A 27151-nucleotide genomic window follows, 5' to 3' on the forward strand; every position below is an offset into this window, starting at 1 on the left:
AATTGATCTTATCAGAGAGAACGCTGATTAATCGGCGTTAAGAACATGTAACCAGCTGGCTCGCCTACTTCGACTGATTTCACGATTATTATTCGGCCACGAGAAGCCTTGTTCCATCAACTGCCTTTATTTCTTAATTACACGACCAACCGATTTATCGGAGATCGATTTTGCGCAGGGAGAAATTTTTATCGAGCCAAATGAATCAACCTGCGGTAGAATGCTACTTTATTCAATTTGCTGAATCCTCGCGTGCCTTTGCAATTCGAATTAGATTTTAAGCGAATTAATTATTTCAACGGATATCTGGCAGGAAATGAGATTAAGTAGAAAATTCTCCGAGTGCTTTGGATGCAGATGGTTCTTTGCTGACGTACTTTTGAATAATTTACTATTGAATAACTGCGTATTATGCGTAATCTTTTGATGTAAAATATCGAGAAATTTAATTGTAAAGTTCTCATGGTTTAAAAACTCATTAACGCTCAATGTTCCAAATTTTACTTCACTAAAATAATTTATGAATATTCTAGCACGGTTCCGAGTACACGTATAGAATTGATTTTTTAAAATGTGAAACTTGGAAAAACTTGGAGGATAATATAATCTAATGTCGTCGGGACGAAAAAACCGATTCACGGTGTCTGTGAAATGTCATCCTTGACATCTTTGGACAAAATAGATATGATCGAACAGGCTGCAGTATTGAGAAAAAACCGCGTGCACATTCCCCGGTCGGGAACCGGTCGTGGAGTCTCCTCCACCGATTGCGCAATTTCAGAATGCGCTTACTTTATCTGGACCTTTATCTCGATATGGAATATTTATAACATCAAAGGATATATTGCGACTAAATAGTCTCTAATGACTTCTTAATCCGTTGAGAGCATGTTTTATTCTATTTTACTTAGATGCGCATAAAAAATTGAAAGGTCCGTAAAGCTAAAAGAAGTAGAGAGAAACGGACGATGTATAATTAAAAAGAATAAATTAACAAACGTAAGTTTCAAGTAAAGGAAATAATTGAAATACTCCCATGATCGAGGAACTGCAAATTCGATAACTTTAATCCATGTACGTATAGCGATAGCTTCCTTCTTTTTTTTTTTAATACTTTTATTGATTTGTTCAAATAGAATAACAAATGTACAAAGAAAGTAGAACAACAGTTGACAATTCAGTAAAAGCAATTATACGTCGAAATGAACAAAGACTATACGCCATAAATGCTACGGGGAGAGATGTTAAACATATCGTATCTCAGGCACATTAATATATTTCTTCTAACTTGGACATGTACCAATTTCACATCTATAGATACATTATTTTACGCGCTGACACATTTGGCTAATGAACGGAAACATTTCTAGTACACTGAAAAATTAACTGTTGATTCAGTTGCTTTGTAACTTTCGATATCCTTTACTCGAAGCAAATTTTTATCATTCGAGTATGGAAATAAATAAAAAATATTTATACAAATACACCATCTGTTTTCGTAAATAATACTAGTGTTGTAATGTAAAATCCACTATTCTTGTACTGGCTGGATCTACGAAGTCTTTATACATATATGTATATATATCTTTTTTATTAAATAGAGAATGTCACGCGCGAAAAAGTCGTAACTGTGAGCAAATATACACGCACGCGATACAAGTTCCGGTGAAGATTTATATTTTTTAAATCAATTAACGAGCAACGTTCGATACGTTGGATTAACTAAAGAGATTATTACATTTGCTAAATTTTTTTCTATATATTACATTTAAAGGAACATATTTTCCGTTACTTGAATATTTTTTTAATTAAGTCAATTCAACTATATAATATTTCAGGTGCAAATATACACGATAATCTTACTTAAATCTATTAACTATGTAGAAAGTTTCTATTAACATTGTAAATGTCAAAGTCTTATAGTATCAATATAAGAAGTTAATACTTTCAATAGAATTACGTCATTGCCGGAACTTGCATATAAAGTTATACATATATTACGATACGAATTCAATACGTACATAATATACATATACATATGTTTTACGACAAATTTTCTGTAGTAAATAGGTATTATTGCGATATCAGCGGTCGCGAACAATAACAAGCTCAGAATCACTATTTGCAATTTAGGAAAAACGTTTTGCTTTCTTCCACATTTCATAGAAATATATCGACATATGCTAAATATGCATTTAATTTTATGTATAGAAAAATTCGGCTGATCAACTTAATTATTGCAAGTGATTAAATTGCAGTAATTTGCACTTAAAATTAAATAGTGCTCTAGGAAGACTGAACCGAAGAAACTAATCTTTGTGATTACATCGGTGGGTCTATAACGTGTACACGCTCTCGAATGAAAAAAGACGCTTGAACGACGATACAGCGATTGTTTGTTCTTTGCATACCCTCTACGTTACATTTCTAACCGATTTTTACATTTCATTTAAAATACAGTATATGTATACATTGAAATCCATTATCCTATAGTAACAACTTAAGTCTAATATGTACCACTTTTGTTATTTTATCGTTTTAAAGTGCACATTGCAATTACAAGTTGGCATCAATATGTATATATGTATATATCAATATGTACTTATACGAAAAAAGTCGGGCGATGTATACACAAAAATATATTACATTACATTACAGTAATAGTTTAATATGCACAAAAGCGGTTCGTAAATTGTAGAATTAAACAAAGACCTTATTCCGCCGTACGTTAAAAGATAAATTATCGTTATGCATAGGATTCACGTAAATTATTCTGAAAAATGAGCAAAAATGCCGCGACTGGTATCGATTAACTATATATAAGTTTTAACATCCTTCCCTCCTATTCAAAAGAAAGGAGAACAGGAAAAGAGAATACAGATTATAACTACAAAAAAATAATTTCAAGAATCTAAGCGTAATCCCGTGAGCAGTTTGTAGAAAGACAATTCTTTTGAAAGTAGTACGTGCTAATAAAGCTGCAAAGTTTCAAGCTAGGAAAGCATTCTGCTTCCATGCATAAATTTCGATATTTCTAACACGTACAATCGTTTCAGTTTTCATCTAGGCTCGTAAGTCTGCTTAAAACGCTAATATCTACACATAATACGTAATTTATAAAATTCTAAAGCTGAAAACTCGTTAAATACTTCCGATATACTAAACGTCGTACTCGAAACGCATATCGATACGATGATATATATAGATTGCGATTGCGAACGGCTTTTGCGACAAATTTCCATTTCCTCGAACAAAAATTCTTTTGTATGACTTTATGAAAATATAACGAAGCGTTGCTGAACGCTGTTAATACACATATGTTTTCTAACGCTCGTTGCTGTGCCCTTGGCGTTCTGTGCAATATTTAACACGTTCGAACAAAATATCGATGATGATAAACCTTTATCTATATATCTTAATATACAATTGCTTGATTACATGTTGCACATTATTAACACACTTCTTACAAATGTCCTTTTAATCATGCACTCTCAAAATATCAATTTCACGAGTAAGAGTTTTTTCCGATTCCTACACTGAACTGATCTGATCTGATCACTATAGTTTATCCTTTTATTAGCAAATTTATATTATTCAACGTTCACTTTATACAATATAAAGAAACAGTGATTTTATTGATATTACCGCCTACCAATTTGCGCAAAAAAATTGCGGACATTATTATGTTGGACGATTATTGTACGATTCCACTTTCTATTTGTGGTAATTATTTTTCTCGTTTATGTTCTTTTTGCTCTTCCGACGATTCTTCTCGAACGGCTAAAACCATCCTTAACATTAGAATGGCCAGTAATTTGTCTAAAGGATCCATAAAACCTCGTTGAATCCATTTTGGTATCGTTGTACGAGCATGAGAAAATCCTAACTTTTGCAAAATGTAATCTATTCCATAAGGCTCAATGCTTTTACCAGCCCACGAAAGTAACCTTTGGTATCAAGAATAAAGATTACGTCACACATAACTTAATAGTAAAATAATGACAAATGTCATCATTACCTTACAGTTGGTTCAACATGCCACGTTTTACACCTGTACGATCGCCAATCTTTTATGAACATTTCTGCTGGATCAAATTGCTTACGTTTCTTCTCGTCTTCGGAAGTAATCGTTGTTGTAGCAGAAGTACTGCCAGTGTTTGAAGTTCCGCCTTTCTTTTCTTGAGGATCTGGACTGTGCGCTCGTGCACCCATATTCTATAAATGGTTACACAACAAATATGATTGAGAAAATACATTTTCATAACATTGCTTCGAAAAGATATAAGATATATTTACCACTTTCTCTTTTTCTTTTACATATGAAGTAATTAAATCATGAAGGAAGAAAAAGGCCTCTGCGTCTACCGTAACAAAAATGTGGTCCTCAAATTCCGTTATGAAACTACATTCAACTAGTGGTTTTTCACCTGTTAAAAAACGATTTTTATATAATAAATTTTATAGAATATTCATCTTGTACTAATTTTAACATTGCATTTTAGAATATGGATTAATACTTCCATGATGATATACATATAACTTTTTAAATAGTCCAAAAACTACGTATCTATGTGTCAATACAAATTCGTCAATTACAGATTCATCTAATTTATGTAATGAATTCTATACTACATTACATGATTGTAACCTTTATGCTTTTCTAATATAATACTGAAATATAATATTTCACAATGAAAATATTTATAGAATTATAACCTGTTATAATATTGGACGGCATTAGTCTTATCCTTTTATATTAATAAAAACTATATACTACAACTTCATTATTGTAAGAAATGTATATTTAAACATTAATACCGCATTAATAATTTTATTTTGTGCGGATCATGCATACTTAATATGAATTTGATTATATAGATTAGCAATTACAAAAATTTAAGTCTAGTCTTTAGCACTTATTGAACATTTCATGCAAAATAATTTTTAATATAGTACTCTATATGTTAATAAAGCATTTAATAACCTGGCATAGTGTACAAATCAACCCATGTTATTAATTCCAAATTAAGAATGCTTCTTACCAAGTTTTATATAAATCAATTCTCTTTTTATACTTACTATATAATATATGTTTAGGTGCTCCTAAAAATATACAAAGGAAACAATTGCAACACATAATTTAAAGAGAAAAAGTTCCTACTGCACTTTCATATTTATAAATACAATAGTATTATATATTAAACATGTGTCATCAGACACATATTTTGTTATATCATTAGAATTCTTAAATATTTTGACTTAAGTTGGATAACAGTAAATAGAGATGTTACGTACCGACAACAACTGGAGTTTTTGCGGTTTGCAGATGTTCCGTTTTTAGATGTAACTGCAATGATGGTAGAGCAAATATAACTTCTCTTCCATGAGAATGTTCTTGTAATTTTCCAGAAGTTGTTGATGTACTTCTCCCACGAGTTATATTACTACTATCAGACGTACTGTCTGTTCGTTCTCTTTCAACACACGGAAACCGATCTACAGCTGTACATTAAAGTGACAGACATTAAGGCACTTTCATTTATATTCTACTACTATTAAAATTAATTTATTTTCAATACATTTATAGCGTACCATCTATTTCACTACTAGCAAACGCATAATGAAACCATTCTTGCAATGATTTAAATTGTGGAGGGAATAATACACTACGACTGAATCTGCAAACAGTAGCCATAGAGTGGTGTCTTGCATGTTGTTCTTGTTGTTGGCCTAAACTGATGGTCAATGTTTGCACAACATGAACATCACGTGTATTTGGGGCTGTCAAAAATATCATTATTAAACCATTTTGAACAAAACACAAATTTTAGTCAGTTATACTTATATAAGATATTCCTTACATTCAACACTTGGAATTTCTTGAGCTTCAGTAGTGAAACTAATACATGGTTCTTTTAGTGAGAATAGTGCCCAACTTTTACTTTTGAAATTAATTCCATGGAAACACGCTAAACTAATGTTGCAGCCATGAAGTTCCATTGTTCCTCCAAGTACAGTTCCTGTTGGTGGTAAAGAAAAGCTTAAACTACCTAACTGCAGACCAGCTACTTGGGCTAATACACCTTGCCAATGTCTATGATGACGAGCATCCGTCACTGTAGTTGTTTGATTTGTGTTCCATGGACCTGTAGTATATGAATTTAGAAATAATTCCATTATATTGATTTGAAATACACATAGCTCAACTATATTAAATATGTAGGTTTACCTTCATTAGTAATTTTCCTTCTTTGAGTTCTTTTTCTAAAGCTACTATTATTTACTCTTTGATGTCTTGGTTGTAAGGAACTAAACACTCGTTTACTACTTTTAAATTGTTGACTGAAAAACTCATCTAATTTATAATACATTTTTAATAGATCTGCTGTTGTAGATTTACTAATCATAATCTGCAATTGATCCCAACCCAAGTCTCCATGCATAAAAATTACCGCAGGTCTGTTAGGAGTGATATTTAAATAAAAGATTATATAAAGATTTGTTTAATTATTAACTAGTAAAAATATAGATATAAAATAACCTTCTCGTTGGCATAAAGGCATCTCCATTATTGTTGCGATTAATTTTCCATTCATCCCTTAATGTAACATCCAGTGAAGATACTCTAGACATCAATACACTTGTTCCCATATAATCCAATCGCAATTCTAATGCAAACAGTTTTAAACCTACAGTATGATCAGGTTCTATACCAGGTTCTTCTCGTATGTGTACTACAAGTATATACATACATAAGTAATACAATTAAATTAGTAAAACTAATATATTTTTTAGTATAAATTTGAATATCAATAACATACTGTATGTATCAATTTCACTCAATTCAATGACACCACCAACAATACCACCCTTTGCATCCAAACTAGAACCTCCTAATCCAATGCCTATATATAAATTCTTATGTCCAGTGCTACCTATAGACAGTCTTCCATCAGATCTAAAATCCTTTGTCATCCATGTAACATTGCCCATGACATTACCCATGTTCATGTGAACATTCAAACGTGTGAAATTTATGGCAAATAATACTAATGTTTCCCATGCAGATTCTCTTAATTTAAGCTCTGACGTTTGTTTATCAGAAGTAAAACTCCATCCTCTACCGATATCTAGTATTAACATATGTATATTGGTATTAAAAATTATTAGAAATGACTGTTAAACATTTTATAAAGTACCTTTCAATCGTGCATGTTTCGGTATATCACTTTCTAAGCTCAATCTTAATTTATCCCTATTCAAAGTTGGACTTCGTTCTGGAGCACTTTTTGATAGTACATCAGTACCGTGTCGATCATAGTGTTTTAATAAAGAGCTACCCATAACTGCCTCTTCTTGATTCAGAGAAGGACTACCGTCACCCTCAGAATATGCTGTACCTGAACTTAAATCTCCTAAAAATAATCGACGTACTATACTACGTCTATACCACGCTTTTGGGAAAGCCAATATTTCACTTAATCTTCGCATATCATATTTAAACGAAGCAGATCCAATGTCAACAATTGCTGAAAAATTATGTAGAAATATTTCATTAATCCCTTTGGCATGTGTTAAATAACATTTGGATATAAGAAGAAATGATACATACTAGAAAACCGAATAACTGCACGACTAGTATCTGACATCTTCTTCAATTGTTCACTTTGAAAATTTAATTTCCGACTTCTTGACATATGAAATTTTACAAATGCGACATTAATACTTAAAGAATCTTTTCTTTCGCTATCCGATAAAGGTGACCATTGTGCTTCTTTTAACCCAGTTTTTTTCCCACCACCATAAGGATGAAAAATATAAACAGAAAAATCAGCAAGACATCCAGTAACTGATAATCCACCAATCGCTGAACCAGCTTCTTTTCCAGTAGGTTGTGTACTTGGAGATTTGTACTCTCGAAACTCTATGAGCTCTTCTTCTGCTCGCTTGGACGAAAACACTATATCAAGGGACGGCAATTGCAAAATACATTCCACCCGAGAAACCGGTAAACAAGAGAATCTGAAATGATGAAAAATTATAATGACTAATAATTATAAATAAACTAATAAAATTATTTGAAAATTACCTAAATGTAGAAGGTTGCATATGAAAATATACTATCACATCGACAGGGAAACTCGCATAAACATAATTGCTGTTTGCTGCAGTAGCAGCCCAAGATGTGCTTTCCGCATTTTCCAATGGAAATACTGTATTTGTTTGTGCATTGCTATGAAAATGGGTTTTACTTGGAATCGGTTCTAACGTTTGTTCCAAAAATTCAAGGATATGTGGACTTATTATAGTTTCTTCTGGTATACTTTGAAGAGTCATCCAAGCAAATAAACTAGCCTTCTTAGTACTAGACTTTTTAAACGCAGTTACTGATGAAGGATTAAGCAAGCTATTGTCTGATGATACACGGGGAGACACAGATTCTTCTGGAAGTGTTTTAGATTCATAATGTACCTGTAATGAAATTAATTTAAAAAAAATTAATTTAGAACATGTAAATACAAAAACACGTGTACATATGTGTACATATATGTACCTTTAACATCTTATATATATGCAACAACATATTTTTACCTTTACATCTAAGCCAGGAATATGAAAAATTGTTAAATCTACTAAAGGTACATTCGTGTGTTGTAAATATCGTAGTCGAGATGTACTTGCAGTGGATGATTTTTCTTTGCTACTTAAATGTTTCCTACTACTACTAGGACTGCTTGGTTGAAATTCAAATGTACCTCCAGAACACGATCGCTCCTTCTTCATTCGACTCATACTGTAAAAAGATATTCATTTATATCAAATGCATAAAACACGCGCAATAAACATTAAATTAGTTAATAAATATATATACATTTTAATTTCATCTTCTTTTCCTGGATCTTTTGTGTGGAGTACACATTTGCCACTATTAATTAGAACTTTTACATCAAGTTCAAAATCTATATTAGGTTCTTGAGTTTTCTGAGGTGTTATGTATGGTGACGAAGTTGATGAGGATTGTTCTTTTCCAAACGAATCAAGTAGTGGTGCGCTATGAAAATTAAAACTTAGAAAACATAATATATTGTATTCATATCTTATCTATATCACATGCTCATACATACTTTCCTTCCATGCTATCATAACTCGATGTGTAACTAATATCTCTGCTTTTTTTTCTTAATTCAACTCGTTCTCCGTCTATTTCAATAGTTTCTGGCCACTCTAATTCTCCTTCTGGCAAACTTAACTCAGAACCAGCACTCGGAAGCGATGATTGTCTACATAACATCATTATTTTAAAAATGATGGTAATAAATATATTAGAATTATTTGATAAACATACCTGCCCATTGTATGTGTGTCACTAAAAGTAACACGTGGTCCGCCTAGTCCTCTTACACGAAGGGAGGCAGATCTTTAAATTAATATATATCACCACATAAAATTTTGCGAAAACAAAGATAAAATATAGCTTTTATAAGTGAAAATATACGATACCGGCTTGGACCGCTTCTAGGACTACTTTCATAACTAGCGGAATTTGCTGAATTGACTTCTAGATTCATATCTTCAGGACTTTCGAGCTGATTTTCGAGTGTTGGTGAAGGTACAATAAACGAACGCGATCGATACGTATTCGGTTTTCCACCCAATCCTAATTTTCCTTTTATTCCTGAAGCTTTAACCGACTGTCTCCTTAGCTTCTGGATCATATCTCTATAAAATTTATATAGAAATTTTATTTTTACGTACTTAGTAATGTACTGCATTATATTTCATAGCAATCTAAAATGCGTTTCACAAGTTTGTACCTTCTAAAATCTTTAAAAACCATAGCTTCCAACTCATGTAGACGCTTCATTTCTTGTTCTATTGTTCCGTGAGAAGCACCCAGTGACCGTAGATCGTTTATAATTTTTGCCTGTTCATTCATCTCTTTTTCTATTAATTTTGATCTCTTCTTCGCATCAAGCGTAGGATCAAAAACAAACGCTGGTAGACTGTCTGTCCAATTTTTAGATTTCTTCATTAGTATACTCTCCTACAAACATACAAAATTCGATTAATGAACAATACACATACCATTATGAAGCTTTAAATAAAAAAAATTTATGGATATAAGAAAATAAAAAAATCATGTATTCTGTGAAAATAGTCTTAATAATTGATATCTAATTTCTAATACATTACCCAATAAAAGGACCGAAAAAAAGTACTATAGGATGAAATAAATATAATTAAACCATACTTTTTTCTTAACCTGGCTAGTACTATTATCTGGCTGATCTGCATCATCGCTATCATAATCTGCAGGTACATGAATATCATCTTCTTCAGAACCAGTCAACATTGTTAATGTATGTCCAAGTGCTGACAGTTGTTGTCCTACATTAACATCTAGATGAATATCGACACCTTCCATTTGCCATTGTACATTTAAGATCCACTTGGCATTATCTGAAAATAATTACATTGCATTATCCATTCCCAACAAAAGAACAAATAATAAATAAAGTTTTATTCTTATTACCAGACTTATCTTGTTTTTGTGCAATTGTTCTACTACATACTTCATAAGTGCCTTCAGATACCATACATAAATTCATTATACTACTATCAGTTACATCTGGTTTCCAATCATCCAGGGAAGTTTCAAAATCATCAGCAAATCTTAAGCACAAACCCATAAATCTGTAAAATGATAATGTATTCATAATCAATTCGTTCATAACGTTTATTAAGAATTGAATAATTAATAATAACATTATACCTTGCTTTACTAACTAAGCTACCACTGCTGCATGCTGATATGCTTGTATTTTCTAACGTCACTACTACAGCACCCCTTGATTCGCCATCATACAGTCCCCTGTTCATACCCCAAGTGGGTGGCAAGGGATTAAGTGGTAAACAAATACCCATATCATCTACAGTCAATTGCAAAAACAATGTCCCCAAATGAGGAGCACTTAATTGACTCGTTATTTGACCAAATGGAACTTTTTCAAATACTTGCTGTGTGGCGGTCAAAACCTCTTTATTTAAGTTAGCTCTCTTCTCGTTCCAATATTCGTACGCGTTTTTATAATTTAGCCAAACAAGTATAGCTTTATCAATAGCCATTGGCTGAATATATATTAATGGACGCTTTAGCGTAATTAATACTACTTCCTTATCTTCACCTTGTGCCGTTTCTTCTTGAAAAGCGTTTCTTAATCCTACTCTGGTATTAAAAAAGGCAAATTGCTGAAATTCTGGTTCTGCTTCTTCAAATAAAACATTTTTTAATAATTGTCCAAGACTTAAATTAATGTCAACTTGTGCTTTCCCAAATAGCTTCATGTATGGATTTGGTTGTGTAGCACCAGAAACATTTTGTACTCTATTAGATAATTGAAGTTCAACAGCTCCAGTTTCCAGTCGAACTGCCGAATTCGTTGGGGTTGTTGCCGTCAATTGTATCCTCTATATATAATACGAAGAATATTAAATATTACAAATTTCAAATTATTGATATTAATATAACACTGACCTTAATGCGAATAATTAAAGTAAATAATATCCTTTTTACAGTCGCATTACTTGGCTCTTCATCTTCTAACCACAAAGGAACTGGTTTCTCTCCACCATAAACTTTTTGTACAACTTCATTTACTTCTTTCATGAACACTTTTTGTACGAATACTAAATGATTAAGGAGATCTGTAGTCAATGAATGTTCAAAAACACCGATATCTGCCGTTGCACTAAGATAGCTGCCTTGTCTTAATACAACACCATCTACAAATTACAAGAAATTCAATATATCTGTATCATAAAATGTATTACACAAATCTGTAAAATATTAGATTACTAACCAGCTAATTTACTATCATTCATGTTACTGTTACCATCTTGAATATATTCTGCAGATACATGTACTTTGGGAAGTTCAATGCTAGCTTCGGAAGGTAAATTTGCTTCTGTCACTTGAAGTTTCGTCGTAAAACTCAAGGTATGGTGAGGCAGATCTATCGTGAACTTAGCTTTACTACCAGTTATACCAGAACTAGTTACCTGATCCATTTTATATTGTGCTTGTAGAGATGGTAACAGCGCTGCTGTTATACTCAAACTTTGAAATATTATGTGAAATTGCATTACGATTGGTTCTAACAAACTAGATACAACTTGTGGTTTTTCTAAATCAACTGATGGTGCTGGCGCATAATGATGTGGACTACCAGGTACTCCAGTATCCACCTCGTCCTGTTGTTGACCTCTGGACATTCTTGAGGATGTTCTTGTTACCCTAAGTTCCTGAACATTTTTTATTATTTAGGATTATAATGAATTTAATTACCATTATTATCACTATAAAAGAGGAAATTATATATTTACTTGTAAAGTCGATGATAATTGTTTACTACCTCTGGTCATCATACCATGTAAAGCTACTGGATGTTGTGGAATATCTATGTTGACAGCGCCGACAGTCAGTAATCCACTATTCTTATCTTTTTGTCGTCTGCTAATACTTGAATACAAAGCTTGTGATTTGCCTACAGTTACTCTAACAACCGTTTGTTGATTAGGTGCAACACCTTCTAGTAAAACAATCATTGTTCTACCAATTTGACCAGTCAAGCTACATTCTAAGCTGGCAGGCCTTGATTTCTTGCGGCATGTAAAACTTGCATGAAGACTCGTTATTTCTGCTTCAAGTTTCAATCCACTGAGAGTAGCTAATAATCTGGTCCTATGTATTCGAGCAACTCCAAAAATAACTAATCTTGTCCGTTCTCCCGTAACAATATCTATAATATATTGTTATGTACATACAATTAATAATAAAATTTAGTTTTAAGGTAAGTATTAAATAAATTAAATTAGTATTAACTTAATTCTCGTGGAAGTGGCACAGGTGTTGAACTATTTTCAGCATTCAGTCCTTTCTCAATATCTGCATCTTTTGTTTCATTTAATAATTCATATTTTCGACCACTTTTATAATGTTCTGAAGCGTCCGCTGGTATGGAAAAACGATGTGTAATAGTCTTAGTCTCTGGTCGAGTAGCATATAAATCCAACAAATAGTAGATCGTTTTCCAGCATCGTGGCGTTAAATGTGTTGTATCTTTACATTTATCGGGAAGTACACAAAATTTGTCTAAACCAGATCCACTTGGACTCGCTCCAAAATTGGGAGTTATTACTCCTTCGCTCAAATTAATGTATCCTTTTACACTTTTTCCTGTACTACGTAGTTTTTGAGCAAAACTTTGCGGTCGAGATCGAATACTCGCACCAGGTGATATAATTTTCGAAAGATTGGGTTCAAAACTATTACGAAGTAATGGAACATCTATCTTTTTACCTTCTAACAAAAGTTGCTCTTGTAAATCAGATGCTGTTAAAAAAATAAGAATATGTTACATTCATATTTAAGCATGTAGTTAATAAAAAATAAACAAAATAATATTTACTTGAAGATGATCCATTTTTTACTGCTGTATCATTAACAATTAAATTATTGTTTCGTTTACTTTCTGGTTGTTGTTCTTTTAGTTCCATTTGTGTTTCTTTAACATTTTGATACATATTACTAATTTGATGCAATAATCTGAGAAGAGGCATGTTTACTTGTTGACTAATGTATCGTATATTTAAACTAAAGTTCACAACTGTACTTGTATGTTTCTTCAATTGGCCCCGAGATATATATAATACAGTTTGCTTCTGAATCATATCATCTACCGCCATATCAGCCATTTTCTTAACATCAATATCAATGCCGATTTTTTCGCACAAAAATGCTGGTGTCTCTGGTGGTATATCCAAATGAAATTTCGAATTTCCTTTCTTTGTTTGGTACTTATTACCTAATACATTGGTTTAAATTCGCGATCATTCCCATTTTGAACAATATTTGAAATTGATTCTCAAGCAAATATTCTTTTTTACATACCCTTTCTTTTATCTGTTACTTTTCCAAATTCACTGACAACTATGTCAATACGCATAGTTTCCATATTCCCTACTAGAGATAAATTTGATCCTAATGAGTCTAAGGAAGATACATTGTTTATATTTCCTGACCCAATGGCAGATAACATTTGTTGTGGCATAACAGATAAAGAAGATAGAAGTGGTTCAAAAATTAAATGTGCATCTAAAAGTCTAAGTGAATCTTTCATAGGATAAAGAAGAGTACCACTTTGGACATCAGAATCTTCTGTGTCATCTGTTGTCATTGTATTGATCTTAGAATCCTGAAAACATATAATCATTATATTAAATAAAGAAACAAACAAGTATACCCTAAAAATAGAATAAAAATTCTTAAAATAATTCATATAGTAATATATAAAATAGAGCTTGTTAAAGGCAATACATTCAATTCTACAATAAACTTGAAGTACCTTTAAAGACTTTTGCTCTGCACGAAAGACCTGAGATGATAGGAATAATGAAAATGTATTGTATTATAAATATTTTTTCTTGAACCTTTTATGTGTAGTAGGAGATTTTGCTTACCCAATTTCCTTTTAAATTGTTTTTATCATTATCCTTTATAAATTCTTGTTGTTTAGCCATCCAGCTATACAGATCTTCACCAGTATTTAAAGGTTTATTGGAATGATGACTTGTAGGAGATGTAACTTGATCTAAGCTTCCAGTACTATGTTGACTACCATGTCCACCTCCAGAATAGATACTTGGATTAGAACCCAATTGATGAGAATGGGAAATGTGAATTTGTGGTGTCTTCTCTTCTCGCAATGTGCCATAACCTAATGTAAAACTCTACTTGTATATACATTATTTTTATGCTATTAAAAAAGTACAACACATTAATTGAGAAAGTAAAGCACAAAATACTGTTAGAGGAATAGAAATTCAGAGTTAGATAAACAGAAACAAATATAAGATAGATACTTGATAAGCACTACAATGAAGTAAAAAGCAATACACGTGAGAAACAAACAGATATGATATGATAGTGCTAGTCATATAGCGTTAAAATTGAAGAGCAAGGCGATACAAACTACAAAGAAAATTAATGATATATATTTATTGCAAACAAAACAGTCTATTCACTAGAATATTCATTTCAACCATTTTAATCTTTTACTTTCTTTGTCCAGGTAAACCTTTCAACAATAAACTTCCAATTTACTTATATCATACTAATGTATAGACTGTTTGTACATAATCATTTAATCGTCTTGCACTTACTTATATTATTTGGTTCCCGAGTTTGATTGAATAACCCACCACTTGCAAGCAATGGAAAAACAATACTCGCTCGTGTACTAGCAGGCATTTGCGTGGGTTGAAGTGATTTTCCTTTCTTTAGACGAACTACTGGTGGAGAAGGGGAGGTTAGTGAATCTGGGCCTGGATCCGGTGTTGCTATGGGGGTTGTATCTTTTCCCCGAGGAGAACTTACAGGAACCGTCAAACCATCACCACAAATACCTGGTCATTCCATATCAAGCCATGATTTTTGTTTAGAAAGCTGATGACTATACTGTTAATATATGTTTGAAGAAGCATATTGTAATTTTAATATATATAGTGCTATATTTATTACAGAATGTATTTGGTACTTCAGTTTCTACAAATAGTATTCTAAAGACTGTAATTAAAACTTAAGTAGGGAAAATGTCTTATATGCAAAGACTAATAAGGACCAGTATACTTAAAAATTTGATAAATATTTGATTTCAAGATTTTTTTGATATTAAATATCTAAATAACAATTATAAAATAAATAACTTGTCCTACATGTAAATTAATAATTTTGATAATAATATTAATGAAGAGAGAAAATTGGACAAAAGTAGTATAAGCAAGCACATGTTATACATATTATACATGTATACGTAATTAATATGTAAATATCATACAAGTTTTTAATAGAAGATTAATGCTGTTGTGTGAATACTTCACAATCACTAATGCTAAAGACACATACTATAATGTGTCTATATGAGAATGCAGATTAAGATATTAAGCAATTATTAAAATTATGATTTAAAGCAGATGCTAAAAGCTGCAGGTGTATTAAATTGAAGTTTTGCAAAATATCAAATAATCTAATAAAGTTATATCAATAAAAAGATACTATACCAATTATCTTCATAGATTATATGATTAGAACCTTGTTTTAATTTAACTTATAGTACCTGTACTTTTATCTTGTCCAGTCTTGGCATGTGTATGCTTGTGCATATGGTCTGTGTGAATTAACATAGCACATTCATCTGTGACTTCCTGATCATCAACTTCTCCTGCGCTACCCTCACCATCAGTCAGCAAATTTTCCTGTACATGAATAAGTCAAGTCCAAAATGTTTATTTAATATCTTCAATAATGAAAGTCAAAATACTTTATTTGATCATAATCAATGATAAATGAAATAAATATCAAAGTTTTAATTTCCAATAAATCAAAATATAAAATAGTTAATGGATAAAGAATTGTGAGAATAGTTTTCAGAAGATTTTGGTTTCAGAAGTTTTGAATTTCACAGGAAGTCTTAAAATTATAACATAATTTTTACGTATATATAATATTTTCAGTTAAATATTGCATAAGCCCTGAAGAAACCTCCACCACTTAAGATTCATACTGCCAAATACTACTAATTTTTACTTACAAGGCAAGATGAACATTATCTTATTTAAACACAATATAAATTAAGTAAAATACATATGTCCATGGCATACATATATAAGTTCTGTTAATAAACACATATGCATCATTGCAAAGTACATTATATTACATTAGCACATTATATTACATTAAAATAGAGTTAATAGTTATTAGACAAAGCATGTAAGTATAAATTTATTAAAGTGAAAGTAGATTTTTATATAAAAATAGTTTGCAAAGATATTGTGTTAGAGCTACTTCTTTGAATATATTTTGAAAATTCTTACTGAATTTTACATTGCAATCATCATCCTGTACATCCGTGTTTATTTGCTGAAAAAAAAAATTCTCTACCAAATTATGTTCCCTATAAAATATATTATGAACTTCTGAATGAAATAGAAAGCTTCCTTTTTGATGTACTATAATGCTATTAATATAAGAACAATTATATTTTAAAATTATTGCCTAATAAAGGATAAATGAGAAATATTACATATTAGAAAAGTAAAATGTTAATAATTGTTTGAGGAAAAATATTAATGTAAGAAATATAAAAGGAACAAAGTTATATGAAATTCCATTCCCATTCTAATTTAATTTTTAATAAAGACATTTAAGTATAAAAACAAATAATATCCATACCTCATCTGGGTCTGAGACTGCAAATGTGACATTCAATGGTTTAACATGTTTGGTTTTGTAATTATGTTCCAATAATAGTGGAGTATAAAGAACATTCTTCCATTGTCTGCTCAATACTATAACTCCCTAATAATATATAGATGAATGCATATGTGAAATAGCTTAAAAAAGATTAAAGTATATTTATAATATAACTTACTTGTCGAAGTGTTGATAATAAAGGTAAATCTGACTCCTTTAAGTTAGCTTCAATGCTTTTTAATTCATTTAATAAAACATAATTTTGTAAAATTGTACATAATTGACAAGATGGATCTTCTTGTAGTGTTTTTGCTAATGGGGTTAATCTTCCATAACGACTCTATAAAACAAATAATAACAATTTTGCTAAATATAATAAATTTAGTTAAACATACAACACATAAATAAATACATACTTTAGTGGGCATGTGTGTCGCTTGAACATCTAATGCTTCTGCCATGAGACAAGCAACTATAGCAGTTGATCTTCGATACATAGTTCTAAACATATGTACAATTCGAATTGCAAACTTATTGCTAGGATTCATCCAAGCATTTATAGCAGGTGATGCAGTACTTAGTAGATTCCAATCTAATCGAGTATAATCAATTTTTCTTGTTATGGGTGTACGGGGTGGTGCTGCAAAATTAAACCATACCGTTTTTAATTCTATAATACAAGAAACAGTATTTCCATTTCCTGCTTTTGAGGCGAGACTAGCACATGTTGCACTAGTATTTATTTGTGCTCCATTATGCAAGTTTGTCGAAGCTGTTTCTGGATCAGCTATAGGTGCAGTAGAAGCTGTAATATAATAAATAATGTAGATATATAATATTTATTAAGAATCATTTAATTTACAAAACTGAATATACCAGCTGCATTGTCTAATTCTTCTTGACTCTTTACACTATCCGTATAAAATATTTCGGCATCGACCTTTTTACTATCGTTTCCGTTTTCTCCTTTTTCAAATTGAGATCTTTTTACTACTTTCAATTTGACACCTTCTAAACCACATTCAAACATTATAAAACCCAATCTGTCTTCCCCGCTACCGAGGGTAAATTCTTCTGTTGCTTGTGGAGATCCAAATTGTTTCTGGAATAAATACACTTCTGATGAGTTTTAGACAATATATAGTACTAAGAATAAATTAGAAAAGATAAAAAACATACACTTTTCTCTTTGTCATCTGTAAATTGATGTAAATAATAATCAACACACTTTAGTGGAGAAGTTATTCTAGTACATGTGAATAACACTCTTGAATAATGAGCAGGAATTGCTGTTATAACAGCATCTTTTAATATTGAAGATTCATTTCTAAGTCTGCGTAATTGTGAATGAGCTTTCCCTATTATATCAATTATTTAAATTAATGTTATACAATAGTTTACAATTATTACAGTAATATGTTACGTAATTTACCTATATTTAGTGTAACTACAATTTCTTCTTGCTGTTTCTCAGAGGTTTCTATGTATACTGTTTCTCCACTTCCAATATCTGCAACCACAGCAGCAGTTTGATGCCCAGGTAAAAATGCCTTGCTAATTTTGTTAACTTTCTTTTGATTCGGCAATACAACTGGTTTATGAAATGTTTGAACTACTTCTCGGGCTTGTTTTCCAATATAGAACCTTGCTGTCACATCATCAAAACAGATGGCGAATAACGATACACATGTTAAATCACGAATGTTTTCAAGAGCAGAAAAAGATATAATTTCTTCAACAACCGAGGCTTGCAACAAAGTTATGCTCATCTAAAATTAGACATTAATATACGTATAAAATATTTCATAAAAAAATTATATATTGTAAATTATTAATCACCTTTGGTAAAATAATACTGCCCTGTACTTGTGTCATAATACTTTCTTCATATACGTTTGTTTGCAATGCAATTTTACCTGTTATTAAACAGTATGAATGTTAACAAATACACATTTATGCATTACAAAAGGAACTGAATGTAATAAAACTAACGTTTATCATCACCTTGACCATTTTTTATATTTCTTTCAGCAGTGGATCGTTTTGAACTAGTTTGTACTTGACTCCAATAAGATAAACTTTGGTCTTGTTTTAAAATATTAGCATCTTCAACCTTTCCAATGCATTCATGATGCAGATGGTTTAGAATAGTTAGTGGGTGTAAAGTAGCTAATGTTGGTATAATAGCATCAATGAAACGTTGTAACGATTCGAGTATCATAGGACTTAACATGATATCTACATCTCCCTTAAATTTTACGATAACCGTTGTTCGTGATCCATTTTCATGTTGCACAGTTAATAATTCTTCCTTGTTATGAGTTGTATGATCTCCTTCTCCTTAATATAACAATACAATCTTCAGGTATACATATATGTATTTAAGGTAATTAATAACATAAAGCTACTGTTTATTACCTTCCATATGATTAATAGTTGTATTATCCCAAAGGTATGGATGTGTAGGAGTTTTATTAGATGAGTTGGCTACAGGTGAACCATCAGATCTTGTAATCATTTTTAGCGAAGTAAATCCTTCAGCAACAGTTTCAAATTTCGGTACATATCTGCCACCAACATAAACTAGCCTACCATCTTCAGTACGTTGAAAAAGTGGTGTAGTAAATGCAGCACTTCCTGCTGGTATTGATGATTGACTCCAATTTGAACAACGTATCTAAAATTGATTGTATAGCCCATATAAATTGCATCTCTCAGACACATTGAAAATTTAAAATTCACAAGTTTCAAACTACCTGAGTTAAATGGCTAACGTAGCTTGACATGAGAAGTGGAGAATCAACAATTGGCTTATTTACTTGCATATGTAAATTAACAAGAGTAACATCTTCTTGCGAAGATACAGCTGATATGAAACTAGTAGAAGAAACAGAATGGCTATCGGATGAATCACGTAATCCACCATTTCCACTGTTTGAATCAGTTTCGTTTTGAAAGCTAGTATTTCGATTTACTCTAGGACTACGTTTCGTACTTATTGCCTGTGGTTTTGCTCTCTCTAAAGTATGTGCTTTTTCCGATACGGTAACATTCACATTTGTTGAACTTTCTACAATAGACAAGTCTGATGAAAACTTTTTTTTCATGCTATCATTACGATTTAATACTGAGCCAGATCCAACAATAGATTGACGTAAACTTGATGTGCGACTTCCGCTCAAACCGTGACTTGTGTCCTCATCAGCAGAATAAAAAGCTTCTGAATGATTTTCTGAAGACATAGATATTGTCCGTTGAACCTGTAAACATATAGAAGATTTAAAATATAATTAAAAATATTATTTAATTATATTAATTTATTAATCTCACTTCTTGTTTTAATTTTTCTTCAGACTCTGATTTTACATATAATGAGTGGTGAGAATCAGAAATGTTGATACTATCAACAGTTTTTATGCTTGTTTGCATCGATTCAGAGAAATTTATTTCTGTAGATACTACTGGTAGTGATTGTGGACTATTTGATTCAAATGGTTCTACATCTGATGCATTGAAATAGTCAACCGCTAATTTAGAATCAGACACACTACTTTTTGGAGCAGTTTCGATTTCAGGAACACTTAAGATTGATTTGCTGCGTTCTGTATGCAATTTTGAATCTGAATCTAATTTTTGCGGTAGCTGTACAACAGGACTCGCGTCAACTAATCTAGAATATGGAACATCTTTTACACTGCTTCCACTGCAATAAAAAGTTAAAAGTTAAAATTTATTACTATATATAATAAAATAAAAATTAAATGTCTAATCTGTGAAATTTGGTAGCAACTTTTATATTTATTTTTATTATTATATTATTAAATATAGCATATTAGAAATAAATATTAAAAAATAAGATATTTTCTATGTTAAAAAGATAAGCTTGCATGAAGCAGAAAATTTTCATGGAGACAGAACCCACTGAAACATAAGATACATTAAAAAATTACATTAACAAATAGCAGCATAAATGATATATAATTTTTATATTTTTGTTTATTATTACGCAAAATTTTTATTTGAATTTTTATTATTTTTATAGTTATTCTAAATATAAATGAGCATATTGTAAATTCAAAATTTAGCGTATTTGTGCAATCATGCAATATTTAAAGAAATTAATCAAATTATTAAAAAGCTGCTTCAAAGCTATTCCAAAGATTACCGAATCGATGTATACGAAAATCTTCTGCCCAGTAGTTTCCGTTCCCCACTGCATGCGAATGGACTTGCTGATGCAGTAATTAATTTTGTACTACTAGTTTCTTCGATACCGGAATCTTTATTATGATCTGTCACAGACCTTGGTCGTTCGACACCCTTTCTCGAGGTTTGTGATCCATCCTGCGTGGCAGTTATTTTTACTCCAGTAACAGGATAATCTTGTAAAGATACATCTTGTAAATTATAAGGTGATGTATGGAACACCAGTTGACCGTTGTGCAATATAGATTGTCCAAATCCTTTTTCTTTTCCGGATTCGTTAATTCTACAATAATATATGAAAAAAGTAACAAGTAGTTCGCCGATAAGTTAATAATTACTAGAGTAATTAATAGATTTGTACCTGTATGCAGCAACATTTATGCCATCTTGAAAATCATGGTAGCTTGGTTTAAAAAATCTTAACCCATTTCGATTATTTCCAAAAAATGCGCAGCCGCCTATACAACCACATCTTGTTGCTTTCACACCACTTTCTCGAGGCCATAAAAACCACAAACGTTTTGTGGCCTCATCATGTAGTTTTAAATATTTATTTTGTATTAAATGTAAATTATGTTCAGGAGTTGGAAGTGAAATAGCAGCTTCTAAGATTACTGGTCCTAAAGCTACAGATCCTACTTCTAACCAAATGTCAGATCCATCACCTAAGATATATAAAACAAATAGCATTATCTTTAACTTTGTATTTCTAAAGTTACATATATTTGTCATACCTGACATACGACTGCTTGCATTATTATGTGATCTGCCACTACCAGCTGTGTTGGTATTACTTGTATTTGCAAAATGATCAGCAGCTGATACAAATTGTCTTATTAATATTCTTGGTAAAACACCAGTTACCCCAGATTTTACTTGTTGACCATGAAGATTACAGGTTGACATGCGAATTGGAGATATCCAGGTATGGATAGTAGTTCCTACTTCTTGAAAATATAAATCAATTGCATCTACTGCTACTCTAGTCATTCTATATTTTATATCTTCTGAACTAGGACATCTGTAACAATATCATAATATTATTGTCTTTAAGTCTACAAGCATTAAAAATTATTGCATACCTGTAATGTTTGTCAACATCACTATCAGGACATTGTAAAGGTGGAATACCATGATGGCAATGATGTGGTAGATCTGGAGGACGTAAACTGTTTTCATTATTTTTTACCATTAATAAAAATGTTTCCAAAGATATAATAAGATGATGCAGTTGGGGTGAACTCATTTTCCCAGTCAATTTTCCTAATTGCACTTCGATTAACCATGCATACTCCAAAGTCTCTTGATCTAAACTTCTTCCTTCGTTACTGAACATTGCATGCCCCCTAACCTGCAATGCACTTAACATTAAATGTCCCTGATTTAAATGACGTTCTTTATTCGAACGAACGACGTTATCAGTGACTAATGCGATCGCTGGCGATAGGAGCAGTTGAAGCTCTGTTTCCTTATATTTCTTTTTCATTTCAAATCCAAATCGTTCCAAAAGTATAACTGGACAAGGAGGATCATTTTCTCCACAATTTTTCACTAAATGAGCTTGAATGTCATGCATAGTAATTCCAACAGTTACTTCTAATGGTCGATAATCTCTTGGATCAAATGGTTTTGATTTTGCATCCTCATCTTCTACAGATTCAACACTACTATTTTGCACATCTCTGTCTTTACTTCTTTCTGTACTTATCGATGTAGGATTTGCTCGACTCTGTTGCATATCGGTAAACGTTTGATAATCGCCAAACAAGTTTTCTTTTAAGTGCATAAAATTTTTTAAAAGCGATCCATATAAAATTAATATAGATGGGCCAATCTCAAGATCTAAACTAACTTTATCAGGAGCTATAGACTGTGGATCAAATTTCTGATTACCGTTTCTTGTCCAATGAAGACCAGGTGATTTCCTGCATCTAGGAATTCTCATTGGAGATAAAAGAATTTCTTCTTTCTCTGGTGTTGTTATATTTGCTTGTGGCGTAGGTCCCAATGGTGGACATGGATGATATGTATAATTGATACTTAATGCCACAATTGGTACAGACCAACAGTCAACCCAGCCTGCTCCTTTCTGACAAACATTTCTCCACTTTTTGTTTTTGTTCAATTCTGACAAATATATATGTGATCCATCACGTGTCATAATCTTTGCATTTTTATTCAAAGCTAACAAAATTGTACGACTTGTATTGACTTCAGGTAGATAAAACGAAAGATCAACACTTTCACCTTGAATCCAAAAACGCAAAGGTATTGTAATGGGCAAATAATCCACAAATGGAAGATCAAATGATAGTTCAAAAAATTCCCCACAAAAAGCAATGTGCGCATTTTCTTGATTCTGTGATGAACAATCAATCCAATTATATTCATTACATAATGTAATTATTTCAAATTCTTTTAACAATAAATTGAACTTCCACGTATAAGGTACAAAATGTAAAATGTCAGGTCTGGCTTTACTGGCCCAATCATTAATCATATCTTGAAAAAATTCTTTGTGCGAATAAACTAAGTTAGCTGTGGCTTTACATCCAGTTAAATTTAACATCCATTCTTGATGATCGTTCCACTTTATTGGGTAATGACACTTAACACCAAACTCTAGCGTTTCGCTTTCAACTAAACTTCGATATTGCAAACTTGTAGTGGCTTCCAAGTGTAACAGTTGACCTGTTATTTTTGTAGTATATCCATCTTGCAAAACTATCCATGGCATGGTGATCTCCAGATATGATCCAGGTCCTACATTTATATGAACTGCATTTGTTTCCCTGTTTTTACTAAAAAGTATATCAATTGTAGCTTCATTTAATGTTGATAATCTTATATCAAATGATTGAACTTGTCTTTTCTCTCCAGTAACAGGGGTTTTTGTAACTTTCAATGGTTGGTAATCATTAGGGAAAAAGAATTTAAATAAATGTTCTCTTTGTCTATCAGCCCATGGTCCATAACTGAAATCAGTGCCCTTTCCACATTTAATATCAATGCCCCAGATTGGTGGCATAGCTTCAACCATGTCTCCATTTACTAATTGAATCATTTGTGGCTGTTCAGGAACAAATCCAGGTTCATCCATGTAGTAATAAACTTCTATGTTGTTTGAACTTAATATAACAAACCCTTCACCCATATATCTAGGTGGATCATCTACCATTCCTGTATACTTTGGACTAGGTGCTAAAATAACTTTGAAATTCTCTGCTTTACATTTTGTAAAATGCATGAAATGATCGTATCGAGATGCTGCCGGTTTCGTAGAATATACAAAATGCGCTTCTTCCACAGTTATTGACAAGGTTGTTGGTATTAACCGATTACCAAATACCAATCTGCCCTAAAATAACAGAACACTTTAAATAACAGCAACCGGAGATATATTGAAAAATATCAATTAATTTATGTACTAACTGTGCAAACATCTAATTTAATAACAGGTATTAAATCTCTCCATGTTCGAGCTATAACATGAGCTTCTTTTTTCCTAATATTATCAACGTGACGTGAAACATCCATTGCATTTATTTGTTGACGTGTTTCATGAGTAGTATTACTAAATGATTCTGCATCATGATCATCACTATTAACATTGTGATTTTCCTCATCAGGAAACATTTGTGGTGTAAGACCAAATGTTTTTTCTAATTGTGCATATAGCTGACAGCGATTATAAACATGCAGTTCAAAGCCATTTAACATAACAGAAAGTCGTGTATCAGAATGTGAAAGATCTAGAAGAAAATTTATTAAAAACTTTAACACAAATTTATATGTTATAATTTCAATCAAACATAATACAATTGTTTCTATATAAAATACCTTCAGATACATCTTTGGGAACATAACTCCGCCACCATCGAAATATAAGCCATCCATCCTGTACTCTGATACTATAGTCTGTTGTGATATAAACTATATCTCGAAACATTATTTTTCCACTTAGTGCACTTAAAGTGAAAGAGCCTAAAAATAAACAGTACATATCACAATTTATAATGGTATGTATATTAATATAAAATAAATTATTCTTAGTATTTTTTAGGGACTTACCTACTTTAACATATCCATCCCTAATAACAAATCGATTTAATAATTTTGTTAATATATAACCAATGACTCTGCTATTATAGTAAGCTATATAAATAATCCATGAAATAGCAGATACTAATGAACAAAGTAAATATATAAAACTGCTATCCATCTTAAGGTCATCAAGGATGACATGATCAGAATAGTTCCAAAAGGCTGGTTCAATTCCAGAGAAAGATGGAACTGTAACATTATACAGTTCATTCTCCTCCATGGTGATATTGTTTCTTTGTTACAGAATCAAGAAATATTAGTCATTTTGTAATTAATCACTGAAACCATAAAACAAACATATTTATAGAAATAGTGAAAATACAAATATTTCTGTTTAATATACTTAAAATGCTTTGCTTGGAATTTTGAAAATATAATCCATAATTTATCATAACTTACTACTTTCATATTAATTTCTTTCATTATAATGTTGTTCAATTTTTATATATATTCAAAAGTTATTATGTACATAATTGGAATCAAAAACTTAAAAAAAAATTTGTAAACATAACCTAATCAACTGACTAATTAAAAAAAATTTAATAACTTATTCAGTAATCTCTGTAAACATATTATTTCACTATATTTAGTGCCTGCTCCTTACATATGATACTGTTAGCAGTTAACAAAATATTATCTACTAATGAGTAATAAATAATAATGAGTAATAAAAGAAATAAGGTTTAAAGATTTGTTATCAACATAAAATAGTGACTATCACAAAAGATAAAAGATAAAATATGTACTTTGTTATACATTTATTGATACTTCGGGTTATTTAAATGATTATCTACTTATCAATGAAAGCAAAATATCTATTGTATGTGTATGTATGTATGTATACATGTATATACGTGTGTGTGTATATATATATGTATATATATATATAATACAAACTACATATTTTAAAAAGTACTTTATGAATAAATACCAGGACAAATTAATTTATTCAACTAATTTACCTTTATTCGATAATTATATAAGAATTACACTCAATTTTTGTTGTGTCACTCATGGTTTCGTGTTTATCGGTACATCAGTTTTAATAGATGTCACAAAACTGTCATCGATAGACAGCGACACACATAACCATACATAACCAGTTGATTACCAGCACTAACTATAGATTTGGTAGCGACACCATAGATAAGGCACAAGATAGAGTTCACATCAGATAGAGTTAGTAATGTTCTAGTTGTCCCTTAGATGGCATGAGCTGTTATAAAAACAAAAGTTCGCGGGAAAAGACAGATGCTTTAAAATACCGAAGTATTAAACTCCAGTATTTATCGACTTTTTTATATTTACCCAACTTTATCGAAATAAATAAGAATTAAATAGATTTAGAGATTGCTCTATATCTTATTCGTATCGAGACTAAAGTGATTGTGGGGATTCTCTCCGTTTCTTCGTTACAATTCCTGATTTAGCAAAATGTAAAATTCAGGAGGTTCAATTTAAAGGATAGTTCCCTTATTCAAGGAGGCATCTTGTAAGGATTCCAATAGAGAATGTGCAGTGGACTCCCTC

At 31.3% G+C, this 27151-nt stretch overlaps 1 protein-coding gene across 5 annotated transcripts; it reads right to left on the reverse strand.

Moving 5' to 3' along the window:
* Nucleotides 1-1256: 1256 nt before the first annotated feature.
* On the reverse strand, nucleotides 1257-26744 carry LOC100748709 (transmembrane protein KIAA1109). 5 transcript variants are annotated; one of them, XM_024371648.2, is made up of 51 exons: nucleotides 26584-26744; nucleotides 25589-25899; nucleotides 25358-25501; nucleotides 24950-25269; nucleotides 22600-24875; nucleotides 22252-22538; nucleotides 21879-22182; nucleotides 21477-21800; nucleotides 20642-21014; nucleotides 20068-20571; nucleotides 19730-19988; nucleotides 19316-19651; nucleotides 19151-19227; nucleotides 18744-19080; nucleotides 18491-18669; nucleotides 18188-18413; nucleotides 17728-18116; nucleotides 17490-17651; nucleotides 17291-17416; nucleotides 16176-16314; nucleotides 15223-15465; nucleotides 14521-14777; nucleotides 14406-14435; nucleotides 13952-14255; nucleotides 13470-13865; nucleotides 12884-13393; nucleotides 12385-12800; nucleotides 11862-12303; nucleotides 11537-11784; nucleotides 10775-11469; nucleotides 10535-10695; nucleotides 10253-10461; nucleotides 9816-10045; nucleotides 9502-9720; nucleotides 9347-9418; nucleotides 9126-9281; nucleotides 8873-9052; nucleotides 8593-8794; nucleotides 8090-8472; nucleotides 7613-8022; nucleotides 7200-7529; nucleotides 6822-7130; nucleotides 6542-6734; nucleotides 6230-6459; nucleotides 5862-6146; nucleotides 5593-5781; nucleotides 5296-5502; nucleotides 5080-5103; nucleotides 4297-4427; nucleotides 4019-4215; nucleotides 1257-3947 (listed from the first exon to the last, which is right to left on the reverse strand). In XM_024371648.2, the coding sequence occupies exons 2-51, from the start codon at nucleotides 25839-25841 to the stop codon at nucleotides 3728-3730; spliced, it is 15093 nt and encodes a 5030-aa protein (XP_024227416.1). In that variant the 5' UTR covers nucleotides 25842-25899; nucleotides 26584-26744; the 3' UTR covers nucleotides 1257-3727. The 5 variants fall into 5 exon arrangements, with proteins under 5 accessions (XP_024227416.1, XP_024227415.1, XP_024227424.1 ...); XM_024371647.2 differs by having other exon boundaries at nucleotides 19304-19651; XM_024371656.2 differs by lacking the exon at nucleotides 5080-5103.
* Between the last annotated feature and the right edge of the window lie 407 nt (nucleotides 26745-27151).

The sequence above is a fragment of the Bombus impatiens genome, unplaced genomic scaffold (assembly GCF_000188095.3).
Source record: "Bombus impatiens unplaced genomic scaffold, BIMP_2.2 scf_1461, whole genome shotgun sequence".
Classification (NCBI taxonomy): Eukaryota; Metazoa; Arthropoda; class Insecta; order Hymenoptera; family Apidae; genus Bombus; species Bombus impatiens.